The 25,740-nt window shown below is 34.3% G+C and overlaps 1 protein-coding gene across 1 annotated transcript; it reads left to right on the top strand.

Annotated features, from left to right (window-relative positions):
- The first annotated feature begins 460 nt into the window (after positions 1–460).
- On the top strand, positions 461–25,623 carry LOC123713861. The gene is made up of 6 exons (XM_045667757.1): positions 461–546; positions 5,462–5,589; positions 6,377–6,572; positions 7,039–7,249; positions 22,900–23,097; positions 23,629–25,623. Exons 1-5 carry the CDS (start codon positions 530–532, stop codon positions 23,095–23,097), a joined length of 750 nt encoding a protein of 249 aa, XP_045523713.1. The 5' UTR covers positions 461–529; the 3' UTR covers positions 23,629–25,623.
- Positions 25,624–25,740: the final 117 nt, after the last annotated feature.

Genomic DNA, 25,740 nt, shown 5'->3' with positions numbered 1-25,740 from the left:
AAAATTTAAGAATGGTTTTGATACGATAGCATTTTTTTTCATTTGACAGAATGCGTGTTGCAAATATCGTCAAAGAGGATCTAAGAAAAATGAATATCGTTTAAAATAAATGCTTCGATCGGAGTATCGGAATATTGATGTATTTTTACCAATTCGAAATCAATACTCATAGTTAAGCCAGGACAACGTCTGCCGGGTCCGCTAGTTGATTATGAAACTAATAGTTATATTTATCAACTATTGTGCTAGTGTTTGTTTTAATTATTGAAGCGGCTAAGTTCTCAATTAGCTTTTAGATAAAATGTTCAAATGAAACATGCAGAAATCTAGTCGTTAATAATGGGTGCATAGTTTATTATTAGCTAAATGAAGTTAAGCTCAATAGTATTATTTACAATGTGTTTTTTTACAGGGTGGAGGGGGAGGCGAGTGCGGTGCGGGGTGCGCGGGCGGACGGCGCGGTACCACCGCCGCACCTGCGCGCGCGTTTGCGTCGCACACGCCGCATCCGCTCCGAGCACTCGATGATATGCCGCCGGTACTTAGGTATAGTATGCTCATCCATGGGTATATCATACCCGCTTTTGTTATAACCACTTCTAAGCTAGCACAGCAAGCTTGAACAAAATTTCAATCGTAGGTGTTCTGTTCTTCTAACCTAGCACCTACGATTGATACTCCGACAGAGACGTTACATGACAATCAGGATATCTAATGTTTTAAATCACCCCCAATACCAATTCCGTATTGGGACGTTGGACATAAATATTCTGCAATTGTGTTTCTTACCGATGTGAAAAATAAATATCTGGTGTTCCATAAACAAAGGAAGTTAATAGAGTTGAAGCTCAAAGAGATCTAAATTCTAGCACAATATGATATAGATAAATCCTCAACAGCACACATCTTCACACATACTTAAGAATTGATTAATTAAAATGTAAAAATAAATCAACTTAACTGGAAATGGGTATAGAGCAATAAAGTATCAAACTGATGGTAAAGGCAAAAGAGACCAGAAAGAGACCAGATTAAGAAAACAGCAGGCGTGGTATACATCTGGCAATATTGGCACAGTGCAGACATGAATGAATGCGGGATTTGGAAAGGTCCTTCGCCAAAAAAAGCACTCACCTAAAAAAAATAAGATATAAATATAAATGTGTTTAAGTGTAAGAGTATCTGAAATAATTGGCTAATATATTATTACTATAATAAAAATGTAATTTAAACATAAATTAACTTATGTAGTTAATTGCGCTTTTTTTACTAAAGTAATTTTTAAACGATGGCCTTTATCTATTTATGCCACAACGCGTTCCTTATTGATACAAGAGAAAACTATTTCCTAATGTGGGTTTGTTAAACATTTAGATAGCGTGACAAATGGCTGTGACCCGAGTGTCGTGTTGTGAGAGGATGACCTTTGATGATCATGCAATGTAGACAAGTACTCTTTGTGATACCGCCTAAATATGATTTGTGGCATTTAAAAAAGAATCTCAGGCTTACACTATTTCTGTTAACACTACACCACAATAGCACAGCTTGCCAGCTGGTGGACTGTGAAACGTGTATTTAAAATTCAACGACATAAATGTCAGGAGTATCTGTTTGGTATGAATTGGCAAGCTGCATAGATAACTAAATATATGAGAGGGTGAGACCTAAGAACCCTACGGATCACTAAGCCCTACAGATGTACTCTAATACATAAATAGTGAATATATACATTAGTAGGGAATGCTTGCACTAAGAGACCTATGGTAAAAGACAAAACCCTACGGGTACGACCAGAGGATCAAGGTGGTGAAATTTTCTCTAAGCTCGATAGTCAGGCTTACCATATACCTATACGATCAGATAATTAAGGGCTTGAGGAGGCTCCACCTTGAGAGGAAGCAAGAAATGTATATGAAAGAGAAATATTAAAATCTGATTTATTGTTATAAAATTACATCTTAAACACACACATATATAAATCTGAACAACGTTAATACTTTTTAGAAGGTATAAAAATTTTTCTTGGATTTTTCTAAATTAATCATGGCATTGGCATGTTTTCAAGTTAATATTGGTTATTTATTTAGTCTGACAGTCTCTGTGATATTAAGTCAATTAAAACGTTCTATGGTCGCTGAAAAATTGTATGTTTCAATTTGAAAGGTGTGTTCACAACGGCTTATCTCCTTTTCAAGAAAAGATATACATACATACAGGTTTATTTAGTTAGGTGAGTTTATGCAGTCACGTAGGAGGCGGTTAAACAATAATACAAAGCGAAAGCAACATTATCACGAAGAAAGCCGTAATAGGTCTTCTACATGACTGTACAGGAAGCCATTTAGTTGATTCATTGAAGATTTCTGCCAACCGCAAATAATTTGTTATTTGGGTCATGATACATCTCTCAAACTAACGAAAATAACTGATTTTAAATCTCACACTCAATGAGCCATATAAGACCCAGCCTAAATTAAAATTTATTTTCAAACGTGGTGTGGGCCTTGGTTACCGGAAGCTGTATCCATGATGCTCCCTTTCCTAGGTAAAATAATATGCGCTGGTTCGGCTTTCATAGCTAAAATAAGGAATCCAAAAATCGAGCAGACTAGCTCTTTAGCATCTATGTTGTGTTCTACTCCAAACACTGCATTAAGCAATGAGTTGAACTGGTTAATGGTTAAATGGACTCAGCATTTAAAATGAGCAAAATCAGCGTAAACAGTATTATTTCTATTATAAGCAATACAGTGAATATAATATATATAAACAATATTAGATTAAAATATATAAGTTATAAAATCTTTATTCCTTTACAATTCCTGCATACTTTGTCTGTATTTGAATGTGTTGAAGACAAGGCATCCTAAGGTCGTAAGTACATAGTGAAGTGACTGTTGTGTTTTGCAATGTTTTGCGTACAAATGTGCGTAATCCCTCAAAGGATTTATTTAATGTAAATATATTCTATTGTTTGTTTTGACTATTGTGACGCATTGAAAAGGTTATTGACTTTCTAATGTGCTTAAATACGAATTATACTATTTTTTAAATTCTTTTCTATGCCCCGTAAAATAGGCATTTTTGGTGACTATGGATGTCTTTGTGAGACCTTTGAGGTGGATCAATTATTCTAAACAATTCAGTAGTTGGTTTCCCTATTCTAAAGTGGGTAGACTTTATCATATTTATTTATATATGTGGCGTGAGGGTATAAAATTTCAAATTTATGTGGCAGTTAGTCTTCCTAAATGTTTAGTTGCGCATCATTGCTGCGTTTATCTTAGCAGTGCGAGACCTTTTGTCTCCACTTCCCTCCCAGAGCTCGAATCATAATAAGATTTTTATTTACTCTAAGATCTACATTGGTTTCGTTTATTTTATTATTTATAAAGTAGATAGTTCAATTTCTTGACACCACGGGTCCAGTGAGAAGATTGAAAAGGACAAAACCGAGTTAGTGAATTACTGTGAGTGCACGTTAGGCTCTTTTCACCTCTTCCCCTTAATAGAGACTGTAAGTAGTGTATTTCGAGACTTTCTTATATTAAATATCCTTATTAAATTACTAATTAGTCTTACTAATGTTAAATGATATCTTTGTGCAGAGTCAAATTTAAAATATTACAAGTTTGAATTATGCAGATCCTTAACAGTTCTTAGAGTAATCCTTTTTTTCAGTATTATCCACCACAGTTTTGGTCACGATATGATATGGTCATATGACATCATGCCTGATCGTATGGTATTATATATATAAAAAATATAAATTAATCAGCGGCACTACAACTCAGATTTCTGAATCTGTTTTCTGACCATTTGTTAATCTAATGCGCAAGTCAGATCAGATCAGACTGACTGACACATGCCGTCGACTTTTTGGGTCTAAGGCAAGCCGGTTTCCTCACTATGTTTTCCATTTGAGCGAATGTTAAATACGCATATAGACAAGTCCATTGGTGCACAAACGGGGATCGAACCAACGACCTCAGGGATGACAGTCGCACGCTGGAGCCACAAGTCCAACACTGGTGTGTTAGCCTTAGATTAAAACTAATAATACTCTCTGATTAATCCGCAGTTCTCGAATTGTGACAGTCGAATTCAGTTTTTAATCAAAACTTAAAGTGTAGCTAGCAGCAATTTCATTTTCCACGAAAATTCAATGTTTTGAGACGCAATCTCTATGGAATGAAGCGAACTAAATTTTCCCGAGAATATGAAGCTAGTTGAAGCAAAAATACTTTTCTTATAACGCTTTCGTTTTCACTCGGTATTAATAATAATATTGATCTATATTTTGATTGGCTTAAAATCTTTATTCATCTTCGTAGCCTCTTTGAAACTGCTAATATATAATTGGGCAACAGGGGTAGAAATCTGGTCCTGAAATTGGCCACGAGTCAAAGTTATTCTCTGTTCAAGGCGTAATGTTAGTCACTTCAGCCTATGGAGGCTGCACGAATGAAATGACTGAAATTACCCATTCAGTATAACAACACGGCAACACGGTCAGGTTGCTATTGAGCAATGAGCCCAATGGCTTGACGAGGTTCTGCAGTGCATCAGGTGCGTTTGCCCAGACCCATGCTGACGGTTATTTTTATGTAATCGCAGGGCAACGGGTATGAGGCTAACCTGATTTTAAGGGATACCCCCGCCTATGGACAATCACGATGCCAGAAGACTCGCAAGTGCACTACGCTCTTTTCAAACTCAAACTCAAAATAACTTTATTCATATAGGTAAACAACTCCACTTATGAACGCAGAAAAGAAGTTAAATTAATTGTAAATTTACATTTACTACCAGTTCGCAAGTGAAGGGCGTAGAGCGGGCAAGAAACTTTCTGCCTCTTTTTTTAATCGCCAAGTCATACAAATTGTTTGAACTGGAGCAAATCCCAATGATTAGGATCATTTAAATATAAGTCAAATTTATAAAAAGTTTTATTGATTAATTTACCTTTGACGAGGACTTTGAATTTATTTAGTCTAAAAACGAATACAATTTACATGTAACGAGTGGTTTATCTTCTGGAGCCTGGTTGGTTTTCTTGAAGGACCCTAAGTCGAATTGGTTCGGAAATACGTTAGTGGGCAGCTGGTTCCACATAGTGGTGGTACGCGGCAAAACTGCCTTAAGAAACGCTCAGTTGTGGAACGAGGGACATCGAGGTGTTACGGATGGTATTTTTAATGCCGTCGTTTGGAAAAAGCTAACATCCTTGACGCATCAAGTTAGGCGTAGCACCAATAGTATCCTGAATATGTTGATCACAAATAACACGTATCTTAAATCGTGGGTTTTGTTTACTTACCAATACATATCAACTAAAACCGATTTGTTATTTTCTCTAACTAAAACTACACGTGGTTATAATCTGAAATAAATAATTAACAATATTATTCATTGCCTCTGTTAGAAAAGTCCAAGTAGTAAGATGTCTAAATTTCAGGTCAAACCCTTTGTACACCGAAGAGGAAGAACAAGAGATAGTAATAATCGTAGACTCACTGGAGACGGAGTCGGTGGAGGTCGCAGATGACACCCGGAGCCCTCGACGAGCGCCATCTTACTCATCAGGTAGAAAATGTTAGGCTTTTCATCATCTATCTTTTGTTACTGCTCTTCCTTTTACCGCATTCGTAAAAGGAATGCATCATTATTTACCGATTACTACTATATATTCACTGTCCACATATATTTTAAATGCTTTGTTATCTTTCATTCAGTTGGACTAAGACATATATATGTCTTTTATAGTTTTGCATTTCTTGTAGAGGTAGCTTGAAACCATAAGACCGCTAGTTTCCTCCTTTCTCGTTAATTATTTTAATTGTACTGTATTTCTGTTTTACGTGAAAATAAATAAATATATGTGATCTCTATACGTTATCATGTTTCTCCGGATCATACAAAAATCGTAATGTTAATTCTAATATAAAATATACTGGTGGAATTCGTCATGTAATAATAGTTGGTATAAAGTTTACCATTGCATGCATTAAATCAATCGAAAATAAACTCATCAACCTATTTGTTATTGATTGATATAAACATAAGTTAAAAAAAAAATAATTATATTTTGTATGTGATTTATATTTTGTAAAAAAATATTAATTTAAAACGTAAGTATACATACAGCGAGGAAATGCCAGGATTAAAGGTATACTTCTACAGGGACCAAACTTTTGAAATTTGTTTAAATTTTTTATTTATCAAGTTCTGATTATTATTATTACTATGTAGGTTAAGAATATTGTAAATACTGTATATTTGTGTGTTGGAAATCAAGAAGTATTTAAACGGACGTCTGTTTTAAATAATGACCTGACAAAGTTTCTGTTACTTTTGACTTTTTTAATTTTAGGTTATGGCAGCGGTGGAGGCAGCCACGGTCGAGTATCACCAAGTTTACCAAAGAATGAGGAATATGAAGTTGAGCCGAGGCTCTCAGACTCTGAAAAGAATGGATCTCAAAGTACCTCCGATTGTGATGGCACTCCACCATGTACCCTCTCCAGAAGTTTGAAAGAAGATATCCGCTCTTGTTTGGGAGGATGCCGGTCAGTATGAAATATGTTTTATAGTGACCAACTACGACAGGGACGTTGCCAAGTCTGCTCCCCCTTAGAGAATGAACTGCCCTGATCTCTTATTAGTGACTATATACAGACGGTCAAGATCACGTTGAAGTTTTATTTATTTATTTATTCATTTAGGAAACAAAACAGATACATCTCTAAAAGTGTAAAACAAACAAAAAGCATAAAATTAACACATTGGATATACCCACAAAAAGTTTCACTGATAAAATTTTGATTGCAAAATTTTGACTTGCTTTACAAAGCAGGCGACTACTTCTACCGGCGCCCTGGCCCTTCGCAATCGGTCAGCAGCGCCTTTGCATAGTGGGTTTAAAATGATTCATTTTAGTTTAGTTCCTTGTACCTTTAAATTTTGGATCTGCTGTGTTATGTTTCTGTCGTTAAATCTAATTGGTATATGTATGACATATTTTTGAAATATTAGATGGGAGAAAGATGTGGGTCAAGTGGTAGAAGCGGCTGTCCGTGGGGCTGGCGGTGTGAGTGCTGCTAGGGCGCGGCTTCACGCTGCCCTTCTAGCCCTACATGACCCGCGCAGGGGCTTTAACCGGGGACCATCGTTACCGTATTGTGGGCCTGGCGTACGACCTGGTGATGTCACCATGATGCCTAAATCTACAGGCATGTCTTTACTGGTAAGTCGTTTCTTAAATTATCTACTTTTATTTTATATGGTAATATATGTTCAGTCCTTTCCTGAAAACTCCAAAGGATTATTGTTGCTGGGCCACAAAAAAGAATCCTGCTAAATTCATATTTTAAGAAAAAAGTATGAAAGGCATTGAAATCCAATTACATACCTGTTAAAATATAAAATTAACAGCAAAAATCTTTTTAAATCAACCTATAGAAAACTACAATTTCGAGGATCGAACCTCGGATTTGAAACAATGGACTTTCTATATGCGCATGTAGTACTCACTCGTACGGTGAGGAAAAAGACGCATTGCAACGCATTCGTGAGCCCTCTGGGCATTGAAAGCCCGTGAGAGGCGGGATCACTTAACATTAGATGAGCCTATTTGACGCCTGTTCTATATAAAAAAGGAAAATATCTTAGAGAAACCGGCATACCTTAGTCCCAAAAAAGTCGACGGCGTGTGTCAGGCTCAGAAGGCTGATGACCTACAAGTTGTTGTTGTACCTATTGAATAAAATTAATACAAAACAGAAATCTGTCGCCAAGACCAACGGCTTTAGCGTCACAAGTTTTTTCAACGGGAGTAACAAGTTTTTATCTATTTAAATATTTTGCTGTCTATTATATATTATCGCCAAATATATAATAGACAGCAAAACCTTTTTTTAATGATTATTTCGCATTGTGTGCCATTCTCCTCCCCGCTCGGATATTCTTTTACACTCGGTCTCACTTTGAAGGAACGCGAAACAGAAAACTGTCGCCATGACCAAAGGTTGTAGCGTTGTAGGTTTTACAACAGGAACTGTATATGTATATGTTTTAATTTTTTCCATAACATTTTCAAACAACAACTAATACAAAGCACACGTCGCTGATAGCTTGGTTGATGTAACGACAATATCTAATTACACAATAAATCGTTTCATTAATCATTTAAATCGATACAACGATTAGCGTTTAACTATTAAATATTGCATCAATAATGATCTCCCGAGCTAGGAACCTTATTTAGATGTGATATATTGCCAATATTTAACATCCACTAGTGTCGCCAGCTCTTTAAAATTATATTGCAGATGTTTTTTAACATGTAATGTACCCGTACTTGCAATTATGATTTTTATTTGGAAATTTATATTTTTGGGACGTTTTTTTCGTATTAATAGTGAATTTATAACATAAGCTTCAATTTGAGGTAGATTCGCAGACTTTGCAGATTACATATAGCGTACTTTTGAGGTCTTTTATTTGTTATTTTTAAGAGCCCATGGCTCATAGGTATAGGAATCATAGGTCTATGGAATTCACTTCCCATCCCTATTTGATTAGTTATCTCCTACCTTCCTTAAATCTCTACTGTACATTCATTTCTTATTGTATGCCTAACAGTCATACTAAGTGATCTGAAATGATCGTCATTTATGTGCATTTTTTCTTTTTCATATGTATATTTTTTACTATTTTCCCTTTCAGTTTTTACATGAATGCCTTACGTAATAAAAAAAAAACATTCACAGTGGTTGCCAGGAAGAGATCGCTCGAAAGCGATAACGCCGCCAGTTAGTCTTCTTTTTATTTAACTATTTTAATTGTACTGTATTTCTGTATAAAGTTCTTATACTATAGTAGAAGAAAACCTTCATTACAATATTGAATTAATTATATACTAGAAAGATGTCAACTCTTTGATAGCTGATATAACCTGCTTATAATTGCAATAGATTTGAAGGTGTGACATCACAGATAAAGCAATATTTGCTACTGGAAAGTAGAATATCATGTTATATCAAAAACTAGAATACTTGCAATGATTAAGCCTTATTAATTAATCATAAACACGTGACCGGCACACGCGGTTTCCAACGATTACAGTTTCGTAACGGATAGTAATTCAATTTACTTTTCACCGGATTTTGTTAGAACAATTTAGCTCAAACACGGACTAGGATGAAACCAATATTGCAAAAAAAATATTACAGAAATGTCAAAATGTTTAAGACAACTTTCGAGAACTATGTTGTTTCTTATTATTGCTTCCAGCTTTATCCTATAGTAACTAAAAAGAGATACAGTGGTACCTCAATATAATAGTGTTTTGAGAGACAAGGAACACTTCACACTACACAACAGTTACACCCACCCACCAGACCTCAGTCTGTATGCTTGTTTTACATTATCACATTTATTTTTATAACCATGGGTCCGGAACAGAAGATGATGTCTATTGAATTAAGCGTGATACCATTTTCTTATTCAAAAATACTTAACTTAGGTGGTGTTTTGGGTGCTGGAACGGATTGATGGCATTACAACTAAATTTCAGTGGGGAAAATTGCCTTGAGATACGAGCAAGGTTACAGAACGAATTAAGCTAGAAATAATAATAATTTACTTTAACCTTAATTGCCATACAAAAGATGTTTTTCCTATACAATTCCAGAATCATTTTTGGCAATTACTCCCCATGTGTACTTCGATAGATGTATATTCCCGTTACTTAAAAATATTAATGTCTTTGTAAACGAATAAAAACCTTTCTAAAATATACATACAGGGAAGAGATAAAATTATCAGCTTCTTAAACAAAGAACGAACGTAGGTACCACCGTATTTATCTAGAAAGCCAAATATTTAGATTTATTTAAACCTATAGGTATATTTTTTAGTTTAAAATAGACTCTAGAGACCGGCCGTGGCGGCTAAATGATTCTTGGTAAATTTTCCATAATAGAAGGTGAAATTTATTCTAATGTTATATACTTCATGAGTTCAAATATTGAGCTACTGCTAGAAGGTATGTCGACTATACTGGCGCTGACGGTGACCGCGAAACTGCCTTGCCGCGGGGCATTGCGACACGATTCACCGCTTGACGGTACTATTACAGACAAAAGTGAGAAAGTATTTAGTTTGTGGAGAAAATAAATATTTGCTGTGTTTTGCCGTAGTAACTTTGGATAGACCCTGTAAGTGATCATTGAACACGCTACGTAAGGTGTCAAGAGACTTTACGATCCTTAATTGTTTGTTTAGAACTTTTACTACTAAAATAACTAAGCCAATTTTCACCATTTCATAAGCTTGCTAAGTACGTGCCGTAAGTCGTAAAACATAGACAAGAATTACTGTCCGATAAACAGGTCATAAAGTTGTCTATTTCCTTTTCCGATCTCCATTTAATGAGTACACAAGCTTATTATACAACTACTCTTAGTACCAGCTCCATCCACTGAATCAACAAAGAACGATTCAAATCGTCGGCGACTAGTCACTTTCCGACCGGCTAGATCCCTTGGCGTTGAGTGGGGTCATTCTACATATTCTACTACATTTACCATGGAGAGTGTTCAGAGGAGTTGATTGGATTAATACCTGCTGTTTCCTCAACCGTATCACAACGAAGTCCGTCGTTCCACAAGTGACATTTTTGTTACGCAGGTTTTTCCGTGCACTACTGTTTTGTGGATCTAGCTGTCTACTGAAGTATTTCCTAACCAATTCGACTTAGGGACCTTCAAGACAAGAGTGTTTCGATTCCTATAAGGCTGGCAACGCTCTTTCGAGCATTCTGGTAATGTGAGTGTTCATCACTTAACATCAGCCTCCTGCCCGTTAATAATATAGAAAAACGTTACAGACGCAATTTCTTTATTTCAAATAACGCTGCGCATTTTCTTGAATTATCAAATAAAACATTCGTATAAGTTTTTCTACGTGACAGTACAAACTTTGCAAATTTTTCACTTTACGTATGACATTGTATGTACGTTAAATAAATTGGAAGCTTTATATTTTAATGTATAATTGATTATAACACTTAAGTCCTTGACACCGACTATTTTCAACATTTAATCATATTTAACTGTACATCATTAATTTTGAGATCTTAATTTTTATTTATTAGTACCGACATTATTGCCTAAACTTTATTAATGTATATGTGTTTTGTTAATGACATTCTATTAATGTGCCGTATGTATGAACCGTATGTATTCATATATGAACTTATTTCAATAAAATATAAATCCATCTTAAAGATTTCTTCCATTTGTCCTAGCTTTTCGCAAATTGTACTCCTAAAAGGATCTCTCTCTCTCTTCAGCTAGCTTCGGTAGCTCATGTCTGAGCGTCACGGTCTGCTAGGAAACATCTGGAGCGGATCAGTTTCTGTACAGCGCCTCCCTTATAACAGTCTGCTTGAGAACTGTTATGAGGACGATGAGTCTTTCACTTGATCAGTCCCTCTGGTTGGCGCACGACCACGGTCCACGTGATCTTTTGCCATCTGTGACAACCACGATCGGATTCTCCAAGTTCTTATCGGCTCTGTGCATTGTATTTCGTCTTAAATAAAAATATAAATTCTTTAATTAATCATATATAAATTGTACCTATTTTTTCTATGTGAACGTAACTGAATTGAACAACGCAACAACACGTAAAAGTATCTTAAAACTGCAGTGATAAATACATTAAGTGTTAAGCTTTTAAATTAATGTACATTTCATATTTCAAAACAAATGACTTATAAATTATGCGTACATACTAATCGTGCAATATATTGTGAAATATAATAGCGAGTGATTGCATTAAATTCGTAAGGCGATGGTACAAAGACGAGAATGTGTGACAAAACGTACGAAGGACAGAGAGCGGATGCGATGTGACCACAACGACGGAAAGATTGGCCAATTTTAAAACAATGTAAACGTTGCCCTATTGTACATTTTTTATTTGTCCACCCAGTTTTAAGTAAAAATTAAAAAGACAATAAGAAATGAACAAAGTCTGTCTGGAACAGCCTGTCGATGTTTAAACATTTTTAGCTCTAATAATATACACAATCTATGATGTGTGTATCGTGTAGTTTTAGTGCTTTCATATATGCTGAAACGTCTTTATAGTATTAACTATAACATAATACATTAAAATCAAATAACATAATACAATAAAATCATAAGAGATGCAACGGGCGGCCTTATCGCTAACTAGCTATCTCTTTCAAGTAATCCTAGTAAGGAAAAAACTAAAAAATAAATATGAGGGCAAATACATTATATTACAAAATTAATTAAAAAGGTTAATCGAAAAGAGCAAAGAGAATACAAGAATTACATAACTCACGATTGAGCAGGATATGGCTTAGAAATGTTTTTATAGAAGAGTTTTAAAAGATATTAGGGAGGTAGCCAATCGAATGGAGTCGGGCAGCCACGTCGTAATGGCTGATATCCTAAAGGAATTGCCTAAGAAGGATGAGCTGTGAGATGGAATTTGCAAAATGCATCTTATTCTTGTCGAAAACACTGCGTTCAGAATAAACTAATTTAATTTTTCATATAAATACAACATTAACAAGGCCGTTGCATTAATAACCACTGGTGTTACACATTTATAGTAATCATTTCATAATAGTATTATTATTAAAATTTCTTTGAGTTTTGTGATAAGATTTTGTAGACAATCCCGCGATTACCAAATATCGTATTTCAAGTAGGAAAACTAATAGTTTTTTTGACTCTTCTATAAAAACACTATTTTACTAAAGGTTAAGCTGTTATAATTACTTCTTTCATAAATCCGACTATACATCCAAATTGGAGAACGGTCTGTGTTTATCGTCATACCTAAATTAAAGTAATTTTTTTACTTCTAGAGTACTTTATCTTCATATATGATTCCACTAATAGGTATCAGAGCTCGATATAAAATTCTCAGAACTTGAAGTATAACTCAGAATTGAATTATACATCAAGTTTTAATAAATTATTCTGACCATTATAGTTTACAGTTTATAATCAAATTAATATTGCCATTAATATAAATATAATGTAGTAGCGGCCCTAATATAGGACCCTGAAGAGCACCTCATCGATTTACATAAATCAATCGCGCTTGAAATTGTTTGTACGTCTTTGTTTATGCCTCACTGGCTGCAGTCAATCAATCTTGCATGAAGGTAACGCACGAATCGAGTGGCTTGAACACTATAACACCTATAATAATAGCGTCTATTTCTGAATTAGATATAAACGTATGAATTTATACTGACCGTTTTGTCTCTCAACGAATATGCATGCATTTGCTTAAATAAGTTCTTTAAAAAATCAGCTAGGTAATCTATAGGGGATTTTTTTAGTTCCTGTCCTTGTAGATCCTAAGAGATTTTGGCTGAAGCTGTGTGGAATCTATGTATTAGATCTGTCATCAAGATTCGTCCACAGATGTAACTATATCAAAAGTCCGTATCACCGCGACGTCCATCGTTCCACAACAGAGCGTTTATTAAGGCATTTGCCGCTTACCACCACTATGTGGAACCAGCTGCCCACTGAAGTATTTCCGAACCAATTCAACTTAGGGTCTTTCAAGAAAAGGGCGTACCAATTCTTAAAAGGCCTGTGAGTGAGCCTACTTGCAGTGTGAGTGCCTGAATGTGTGAGATGAGCCTTCTGCCCCATAAACGACGAACAGTCTCTGACGACTCTGCGAAAATATATATCCAAAACAGCTATTTTCATATTTTATGTTCAATTTACATAACTTATCATAAAACTGGCAATTTTTTATCGGAATCTCAACGATGAAAAGACAGTTGACGCCTACCAAACATGCACGGAAAGTTTTGTAAGGCTAAACCCTTTAAAAACAAAGAATATATTATATTTAATTGCTTTATCGTGGCCACATAAAATAATTTAGCGAAGTGAATGGAAATCCTTCCTTCCTTCAATAAAGTGAAACCGTAAATAACGATTTTATGTATCTCCGAGTAAATTATGATTATATCGCAATATTTCGTTATCTATAAACTTATGTTGCAATTCGTAGCATTAAAATTAAGGGCAATTATGCTATTAATAATTTGATAGCTTCTGTTTACAATATTAAGATTACGAATACTTACTGATAGCTCGCCGACATTTCGGATATCATAAGTAAAGTGAATGTTAATGTAACAAGAATTTCTTAATCAAGTATGTTATAAAAATTGGATTTTAACATATGAAGATACTTTCTGACCATTTAAAACATTTGTTTTTTAGATGAATTATGATTATTAAAAAAAATGACAAAGATTTTAATAGCTATCTTGTAAATTATAATGTCATTTAAATATGTTAGTGTATTTTCTTTTGAGTTCAAATAAATAGATATAATAAATCAAAGATTTATAGTGTATAGTATGTTGTCATTGGTGCATTTTTAGAGGTGGTGGTAACTTACCATGATTGGTCAAACGCGCATCCGGATGTAGCAGTCGTGAATCCAGCTTGGGATTTGACACAATTGTATTTAAAATCTATAAAGTTACAATCATTATATTAAATAATACAGATTATATCCATGTCATGATAATTGTTATACATTAATGTAATATTAGTATAGATTAAGACAGACAGAAAATAATGGTTACCAGCGATGAAAAGTTCATCAAATTTGACAAAATCTATCGAATTTTTTAAACACGAAAACCATAAATTCATAGTTATTAAGAAAAGTAAAAAATATAAATTAGAAAAAAATGTTCTCTGTGAGCAGATGAGCTACACATATTTATCACTGAGCCCACTATGTTTTCTACCTTTAATCAAAATGTTTATGTCCTTTCGTCCTTTACATAAATATAAGTATTCCGAATACGGCAGTTTAAATATATTTTATATCTAGTTCGTTATGCAAGTCGTGAAAAAAGATTTCATTTGGTTTAAATTAACTCTGTCCAAATTGGAATTTTTACATTAGTGATAAATGAAATTGTAGGCGTTAAGATTTACTATCTGTACAAATAATGTTATTATACACTATACAGGTTCTAATCAACGTTTTACTAGTTGCCGCTAGAATATTCATTAAAATTTGTTTGTGCCAATAATGATGTTGCAATGAAATTCTTGTAAAATACCAACAACCTCGAAGTAGCCAGGGCTTGGAATATTTTGGTTACATTTGTTTTTGAATAATTAATGATTGTATAAATGTGGTTTGTGCTTTCAATCCCTGTTCGTCTTGTTATTGATTATGAGGAAGGTCGGAGTGTATTCTATCAGAGTTTTTTATGGCAGAGCTGAGCGGAATAATTACGAGCTAAGGGACAGATTCAGAAACTAAGGTTATGACTGTGGTCTGTCAAAATCCAATATATTTATGACGTACGAGAGACTTAACTTACTAATCGCTGCGCTTACATGAGGATTCACAGATTTGACGTTTAAGTATTAAAAAAGGGATGGTGATCTATCCCTGCAAGTACTGGACCCGATCTCTCCTAACCGGACCCGAGCTATTCGTAAAAGCGTATGGCCCGGTCGGTGAGGGATATTTTCTGTATCAAGTATCTTCACAAACTAACAATGGGCGTGAAGAGGCGGACGCAATCGCCGGATCGTATCGGGAAGCGTATAAGGCTCTGCTGTTACCGCATCCCGCCTAAGGCGATTGTCGGTGGCGCCAAGTGAAAAAAAAAGCTTTATGTATACATACTCCTGTATGACAAAATGTGACTTGACACTAAATCGTTGTTTGAAGGCCCATAAGTCGTATTGGTTAAGTTGCGTTAAGATGAAATTCACGAATAATAATAAAAGCCTGATTAATTTCCAATCATTACAGAAGTAAAATATACAGGTTAGATAATTTATGTTGTATACATTTATTTCTTGTTATCCTTATATCCTAGCTTCCTTCAATAGCGTTTATCAGCAACCCTTCACGGTTAAAGGCCTCCTCCAGTTTATCCAAATATCTCTGTTCATGGCTTTCTTTCTCCATTTCTTCTGTAAACTTTTTGGGGTGCCATCTTCTCTTTCTGCCCCTTGGTCTATATGACAAAAAGATTTTTCATTACATAGCCTTATTTCTATCGAAATCTGTTTTTTTTATATTACGTTTACAACATGAATCAACCAGTTATGTAATCCCAGCCGATATGAAACGATAATTATTTATATTTTATTGGGCCTTTAATGGATGCTTAATTTTACGACTCCGCCATTTATAATTGTTAATTTTGAACGTACATGCATAAAATTGAGGTACACATAAATTAGAATTAATTCAATGGTAAAATGTGAATTAATAGTTGATACTTTAAGGCTATTGGTATCTTATTAACGCTTATTATATGAGAAAGAATATATCTGTATATAGGTGATTTGTATTAATTAAATTCCTTCTTTTAATTTTTAGTAGGTATTTTAGTACAAGTTTAATAATACAAAAAAAAACTTTATTTTTAAGTAATGATAATACAGCAACGGTTATATACCTGTGCATGTGCTCGTCGGCGATTTGGAAACTATCAGTTCTTAACATTTTTTTTCTGTCAGTATATTAAGTATTGATATATTAGTAAAAATCCATTCGCGCGATTCATCCATTGGTATACAATTTATTTCTTTATTTATAAGCAATATCTCTATTATTTATTGTGTAAAGCTTTATTTTAGTATTCGCGTAACCTTTGATTAATTTGACGGATATTACGAGAGAGGTATTTCAGGACCAGTCTTGTAGGACACAATACGTAAAAAGTTGTATTACCAGAGTTGAGGAATTTTAAATATTTATTGTATAATAGTTGTGATACGTTATTTACGATAAATGTAATGAATTTAAGATATTTCTCTAGATTTACAAAAACAGATAAGTAAGCGCACAATAATAATGTCGCCTTAAAACCTTATAAATGCGTCACCCATAGTTTGTCGATGTGTTCTGTTTCGCCGTCCATCTTTGTTTCAACCAAACATCCGTTTCCTTCTTCGCCGTTATGAAATCTAAGTGAAATGAAAATTATCAGTAAAATATTTTAAAGAAATAACCTACTATTAATCTTAAATATTTAATCTTTTGTGTAAAAGCTACATTTGCCTCAGTTTTCTTTAAAATTTAATTTAAAAAGTACTTAGAGCATTTAATCTGTGTTTTCCAACCCGTAACAATTAAGTATTTTGATTGACGAGAAAGCCGAGAGATTTCGACACTTTAGGGCGTTTGTCGTTAAATCGAAGAGCTTTGCATGGAGTTAAAAATGTGTCTGTTTTAAATTATTTTAAGGTAGACACGTTTTCTTTTACATTTTTAAGTGGGTGTCAATTGCCAACCCAGCGCTATGATGGTGGCAGACGTGGTCCTTAATATTCCTTATGAGAAAAGGAATTGCTATTAAAAAGACTGCCATATCTTTCTCGCGTACTCTCTAGCTACCAGGAATGGAGTCGTACGTTGACACTAGTCCAACTGCGCATGTTAAGAATAACTTTATTCAATTCAAATTATTTAAAGTTCCCAGTAATAATTGGACTACTAATGAATGTTATTTGTAGAATGCGATATTTGACATTTATTGCTAAACGGAAATGCACATTGGCAAGTGACACTAATTTTTAACTATATCCTGTGTTTCAAATATAAGTTTCGTAATAATATTATCTGTGAAACATTCACTTTTTAGGAAACCACACATATACAATACTATATTGTTAATTATAATATATTAACTTATTGTTTTTGGCGGATTTGCATATATTACGAAGCCCTAGCGGCGAAGAATATTATACAGAAACGCTTTTATCTAATATAAAAATAGTACATTTTAGCTAAAGTATGTTTCGTCTCTTCCTGTTAAGTTGTGTTTACGCTGTGATCTGTAATCGAAAGAGACAGAAGAGCAAGTATTAAACAAATAAGGTTGTATATCTGAAGCTTCAACTTCTAATATATTTGTCTGGTATGCTATACGTTATAACATAATTTTATATCACGTACACTTGTCACGATGCCTCAGGTTAGAGAATAATTGGCTCAAAATTGATCGTTCCCACATATCATTGTCAAGTACTGGCAAGGTAAGAGGTAATTGTTACTAAATTATTAAGAAGCATATCAGACTCAAGAACGTTGGAGAATTGCAAACAATTGCCGCGTTTGGATAGATTATTTGTGTTCTATTGTAGGGCGTTAATCAGTGTTTAATCAGTATAAGCGAAAATATATAGCATTATTTTTTCAATCTAATCAATTAGTCAAAAAAATAATAAACAGTTCAAATATAAGAATCTTTTCTCAAACTTAAATTTTGTTCCCTTTTAGCTCTTTTCTTGAAGGATCCTAAGTCAAACTCGTTAGAAAATACTTCAGTGGGCAGCGGGTTCACATAGTGGTGGTGCGCGGCAATAAAAGTCTTAAGAAACGCTTAGTTGTGGAATGACGGACGTTGAGGTGATACGGATGGTATTTTGTAAACTGCCTTGACGTCCGATAATGCAACTCAGCTGCAGGTATTAGTCCAAACAATTTATCTGAACACTCTTCATGGTAAATGCGATAGAAGATGCAGAATCTTCCACTATTACTATATTACACGGTAAAATCCTTCCCCGCATCATTCTTTTAACAAAAAACATAAAAACTGTACGGAATTTCACACGGTTTTCAGCAGTCGCTAGGGAGGTCATAAGGAAGATAATATTTTCTTTTATTAAATGATTTAGAAATACATTATTTTCCATTTTATATTGAGTAATTTATCACATGGTTTATTAGACATTACGATTGGTATTTGCAATTTAATACATATCAGGAAAAGCTTGTTTCATAAGAACACTTTCTCTGAGAAAGCCCGAAATATATTTTATCTATGTGTAGATATTTTCGTAAGTTTATATATAAATATATATATATATAAAAAACTAACTGCTCGTGTCTGCCCTTAACCTTAAGGCTGATGATTAAAAAGCTTGTCAGAATGCAAAATATAAAAAAGGTAGACTCTCTAGGACTGTTTTCAAAATATGAATTTTTGTGATTATAAGAAATAAAAAGTTATTGTGAAGTAAATATACAAACCCCTAAAGCGTCGAAATTACTCGGCTTTGGTTGGTTTAGCTTGTCTTCCATACAATGACGACTATTAAATAATATAAAGTACTTTTTAAGTTTGCCAAAATTAGGTTTAATTGCGGAGCTGTGTACGTTCTTTTGTTACTTTATTGTCCTAGCCCGAATGAAGCCGAAAGAAGCTGAGCAAGAACTGACTTAAATGATGGGGGTTTATGCTGCACTTTGGCCAGCTTTGGCCCGTTCGGGGTGTATGGCCCTTTTGGGTGGTGTTTTTGTTCGCACCCTGCTGATACAGGGCGGTACGCGTGTGTTCCTACAACCTTTTAATGGTTTAAATTATGAGCTCATAACTAACACAAAATCACGGGTAGAGGGGTTGCGACGCTAACAAAAATCATCTTGGCTTATCTCAAGGTTCATAGATTTACATGACACTTATGTTATTGGACATTACAGTTAAAATACAATTTATAACTGTGGTAAGAAATAAACAGCTGGTATTGGCTTCAAGTGTGATGATTGTTTACATTTACGCTTATGGTTTACGCTTCTTATTAGTAACTAAAATTATATATGTACCTTAACGAATGCTGGTTTACATAATTCCCGTCGACTCGACTATCGGTATCATACATACTGAAATTAGGAAAATAAAGTAATAATTTTGTAAATGGTTGGAGTCTTTACTCTTGTCTTTACCACCAAAATATCGAAAAAAATACAATATTATTCTTCAAACACCATTTTATTTTGCAAAATTACAATTAACATATATTTGAAATGAATCACAATAGCACCTGCGTACATGGCGTTTATCTTCCATTGTTATTAAAATAATTTTCTTTGTATAATATTTCGTACTTGACCCGCATTTGTATTTTATTTCTGACTTCACAATCGCACTAACATTACAGAATATATTTGTCAGTAGAGCATGAAACACACAATTGTAACAATTATTTTATTAAAGTTCTACTGTTGGAAATTACAGAAGCCTTCAATTTTTTATAAGTTAAGTAAAAGAAAAGAAATACAGACATAAATTATTCTTACCAATAGCGCTACTACTTACTTTTTAAGTCCGGGCCTCAAATTTCTGTATCTGTTCCGTGATCATTTCTAAGTAAGTGATCATCCTTCTGTGCCTGACACATGCCATCGACTTTTTGGTCTAGTCAAAAGTGGGTGCACAACGGGGGATCGACACAATGCTTTATTAATTTTATTATTTTAATCGTTGTATACACTTGTGAATTTTGAAAATAAGATTTAATGGCCTTAATTTCGGTAAGGTAGTTAGACAAATTACTCCCACGTCCGGCTGGTCCCCGTGGGGGATGCGACCACCCCTCATTAGGTACATATGAAACACAAAATGATGCACTTTCAACGTAAGATCCCTATCATCCAAAATAAGATAATTAGATCTGAACAATGCATTGAGAACAATCAAGGAAAAAAGAGGAATGGACAATATGGAGGAGGCTTTTCAAGGGGGCCATCAAATACTAGAGCACAAAAAAAATATGCCCAATCTTATTGCAATGGAACACATCCCTCATTCCACAACTTTAGGCAGTTTTTGCCCCGTACCACCACTATATGGAACCAGCTAAATTATTTTCAAATCAATTCAACTAAGGATCCTTCAAGAAAAGAGCGTACCAATTCTTAAAAGGCATACAGCCTTCACGAGCTTCTGACATTGAGAGTGTCCATGGGCACATCACTAAACATCACATTTTAATCATTTTGTTAATTATTTTGCTGTGTAACGCACAACACGTTCATAATAACGTGTTCCTGATTTCAGGCATTATGAAAAATCCTGAGGTTTTTTGAATATAATTAAATATACCTGCAGCTCGTATTGCCTGAAATCAGGAACATCCGTGTTGTGCGTTACACAATAAAACAGTTAACAAAATAATGATTTTCGAGTACTGTTACAAATATTCTGTGAAATTGTTGATAACGGTATGTCGGATGTTCACTTAGCGGTTATTATGAATAAATTACATCACGTTTATTATATTTTAAGGAAATTATAGTAATTTTCCTTGAAGATGCAAATGCTATATTTACCAAACCTTTCGGATCTACCATGCATTCACCTAATTTTGCTAACGAGCAATCTTGGATACAATCATCCCTACCCATGCGTTATGATGGTTTAAGGATTTGCAAAATTTCCAGTGTCGATTTATCAGCTTTCTAATCTTCTGTCCATAGTTCAGCAAATCTCATAAGTAAAATTTTAAGGGAATTTCCTTCAAACTTTGAGAAGCTAGAAACGCTTCCTTAATTGCATGCCCAGATCAAAATTTGCTATTTTCTCTAAATTCACAGAGGAGCTGGGACGACATAAACTGCAAATTGACTTATGACAATATTTTAAGCTGTAGTTCAGGTTTAGCGCGTGCTAGGCTTTTGGCTGTAGGTACGCATGAGGCCAGCTACTGGCTTCACGCTTACCCTTCGTTATATACAGGAACATTTCTTGAGCCTGACACGCTCCGAATCGCAACCTGTCTACGGCTTGGGGTTACGGTCTGCGCTCCTTATAAATGTCCCAGTGATCGACAAGTCGACATCGACGACAAGGCGACAAGGCGACAAGTCGACATCATGGACTATCATGCCAAAAACCTATTGGCGTGCCAAGTTCACTTGAACCGACTGGAATTGCAAGAGACCGGACGGTATGAGTTGGAAGTGGAAGACGGGCCGGGTGATGGTATGGAATGCAACCTGTTCAGATACACTGGCCCCTTCCCATCTACATGCAACCAACATGCATATATGCAATATGCATAATTAGTCTAGCTATTCAAAGGGGGAACGCTGCCAGTATCTTCGGAACCTTGCCTAAAGGGACTCCTTTTAATAATATATTTTAGTTATTTTATTTTAAGATTAGGTAATATTTTTTTGTGATAAATATTATGACTGGGTTAATTATATAGGAAATAATATATCGCGAATTTACTTTAATTCTTAGCAAACAAAACCGTAGACATTAGTAGTGCATACAATAAATGCAATGTTATACGAATATCGCCAAAATTTCGTCAAAATAACCTTAATTATTGAAATTCCAGTGATATTTATTTACGATTTTTCAGACCTGAATTTATGCAATCGAAACACGCAATTGACTCGTTCGACCACAGATAATTTAAACATTAAAAGGCTTTATGTTTTATTTTATAATTTCTATTAACGAAAGGTATTTGCTATTGACACATCGTTCGTTCGTTCACTGCTGGCCTCTCCCCTAAATTTATCAGAGCGACCGGTTCTCTGCATATTGCATCCAACCCTTTGCCTCCACAGTCTATGAGTCATCTGGACACCTAGTAGGAGGCCGTCCAACGCATCGTCGACTGGTTCGGTTGCCCTGCATATGCCAGTTAAGCGTATATATACATATATAGCGCCCTTTTTGCTATGTCACATCGAATAATTCTGAAGAATTGGAGGAGTTACATGTTAAGTTATGTGTTACAGTGCAATGTTATAAAGGTTTTGTATCGCCTTATTTTAATCCAATAAATGCATCAAGACTATGACCGGCGTCCCTAGACCCCGCTGCCAATAAATCTTGCGCGGTGTGTAATAGGCCTAATAAGTTTTGGAATTCAGAATTCAAAGAAGATCATCCCAGCGTCTGATGTATCAGACTGCTTTGTGAACAGTTGAGAGAAACGCTGGACTATATCTTGTGCACTCCTTGCGAAAAGGGAGCAATGCGTAGTTCCAAGAAGATGTCTAATAATGTGCTTTCTACAATTTCAGGCAGCCAGCGCGCTTTTCACTCTTGATGGTGCGAGAGGTGAGGAACTATCCAGGCGCCTTGCTCGCAGGCATAAACAGCGCAGACGTTGTCGCGTTGCTCTGGCGTTGATAGCGTTACTGCTGCTTCTTGCTGCAGTTGCTGCAGTGGAATTACTCATGTCGAGAGGGCAGAGGATATTTGGAGCTGTTTTACGTTGAGTAAGTATTACAATATGAATTTTTGAACATACCAAACGATGTTGATCTGAATGCTTAATGAGATCCAGAGACAGATATCGTTAATGTATTTTGAAGATCTCTATTAATGACGCATCAATTACTACTTAAAGTTATACAAGAACATAATAAAATCGAAATATTATTACAATAGATAAGAAGTAAGGAAAAAAAATAAACATAAAGGGTTTGGTCCCTGTGGCGGTGTACCTTTAACGCTGGCAGCATTTCCTCGCTGTATTGCGATACTTATTCGTTGAGCGAGGAAGGCACCAGCTATAAGAAGTTATGTGCTTCATTTAATATTCTGTAATTTTTTGTGAAACAAACTAAATCCTATTTAAATCACTCATTTGTTTTCATTTCGTTTACACCATTTACAGGAGCATTTATACAATAATTCATTATTAAAGCCAACTAAAATCAAACGGAGAAATGTTGCCAGACCCATTAGAAGATTACAGAAGAGACAATCATTACTTTAACCGTGATTTAACATCGTTTTTGTTTCAGCATATGCAGGCCAAGAACAAGAATTTCGTTACAAAAACAGTTATTGTTTTGATTGATGTGATGGTATTGAACATTTAGTTTTAATTCAAATCTCAATGCCTTCTGATCAATTAAGTATTATCTAATGTAATAGACGCAATGTCCACGGTCCGCTTCACAAGAAGTATAACGTATCAATAACTGTAACGATAGAATATTTGGAAAACAAATAAAGACGTTTTCTTTTGCGAACTAGCGTATCTCCTATGCTTCCGTAGGAGATACCACCTCTGTTTAAAGAAAGAGTATTCGCCTCCCTCAAGGCCAGCACCCACTAAAATGAGTGTCCATGGGCTGCGATGACTTCCCTTTATAGCCGTTCCGTAGGCTCGAAAAAAAATGGAGAAACATTACCTGCAGGATTACTCTGTATGTTATGCCACATTCAAACTATATCAAATTTGGGTTTGCCGTTGGTTGACGCATTTTAAATCTGCACTTTGTTTGTGAATACCAATTTTATCATGAATTATTCTGGTGTGTTTTGATGTATAGAAAATTGTATTGTTTAATATTAAGTAAGGAAATTGCGTTTTATCTTAAAGAAACAGAACCGATTGTAAGGGCCAGTCAGTTTGATTCTTTCCGATTTGCAATATCAAACTATTAGTTAAAGGTCATAATGTTAATTCGAAATATATTTTTATTTCATTACCTATTTATTTGATAATGAAAACAATTTAGAATAACAAATTCAGAGACAGGTGGTGTTCTAGTGTTTTTTAAGTATTTTTTCAAATCGGCATTTTGATTTTAGATGTTGATTTTGAGATGTAAAAAAAATGATAGAAATATTAGAGGAATGTAACCCGAGTTCCTGCTAATGTAAATTGTGATAATTTAGTGTTAAGCATTCGAATTATTAGCTTAAGTTTAAAAAAAAAATTGCGTAAAGCAATGTAAAATTACCGATGTAAAGGTACGGTGAAAAAAATAGTATAAATGTAAAAAACTTTTAAAACCTTTTACAAATTTTGAGTATTTAAAATGTGATAATTATATTTAGATAATATTACCAATCCGAATTATATGTTAGTATGATAGAATTATTTTTAAGAAAATTTGTTTTTAAATGCTGTAAAAGCCCACTTAGAATAATTAGTTTAATTTATATTTTAATGTTAGTCGTGAATCGCAAACTATGTTGAAACCATTAAATTCCGAGCAAATAGTTGAGATTATATTAGAGACACCGTCAATAATTTTATATATTTTCTATTAATGTAAATGATTTAAGAAACTTTGTTCATCAGCTTCAGTTTATAGGTTGACGGTGTTTCTAAATATTTTTTTAGAATACACACCAAATGACAGTGAAACATTTGTTTGTCTATGGTATTTTTTTAAATTTATATAAAGTTTGACGCTAATTTTCTGGTGTCACAAAGGGCCTACCACGACTATAACAGCAAAACTGATGAAATTTCTTAATTTTTCATGCAAATGAAAGACATTAATGTAATGTAAAACAATCTTACTGAATTAGTCATGGAGCCCATGAAGATGTAATCCAATTCTTTATTTAGGTATTAAATTGTTATCTTATAAAAATAAAATCAATAATAAAATAAATCAGTGGCGCTACAACCTTTTTTAGGTCCAGGCCTCAGTTTTATGTATATGTTTCATAATCAATCTAATAGGCAAGTGATTTAATGGGTGATTAGCCTCTTTTGCCTTACTCTTGTGGAGTTTTCGGGTCTAAAGCAAACCGGTTTATCACGATTCCTTCACCGTTCAAGCGGATGTTGAATACGCACATATTAAGAAAGATCATTGGTGCACAGGCGGAGATGGAACCTACGACCTCAGAGTCCCATGCTGGAGCTCTATTAATTACATTATATATATGTTAAAACAATATAACATTCTTCTTCTAAAAAATAAATGTCGGAGGTCTCTATCATTACAATAACTGTTTTAGGTGATAATGAAGAAAATAGTTTAAGTTTTAAAAGTGCCAGATGTTATATACATAGTTTTAAAGTCAATATAAAAATGTAATAATTAATTTTCACTTTCGTCAAAATTCGTTTTTTTCTATCAAATATTTGTTAAATATGAAGTCTTTGT

The sequence above is a fragment of the Pieris brassicae genome, chromosome 8 (assembly GCF_905147105.1).
Source record: "Pieris brassicae chromosome 8, ilPieBrab1.1, whole genome shotgun sequence".
Classification (NCBI taxonomy): Eukaryota; Metazoa; Arthropoda; class Insecta; order Lepidoptera; family Pieridae; genus Pieris; species Pieris brassicae.
This window is presented reverse-complemented; position numbering and strand designations above follow the sequence as displayed.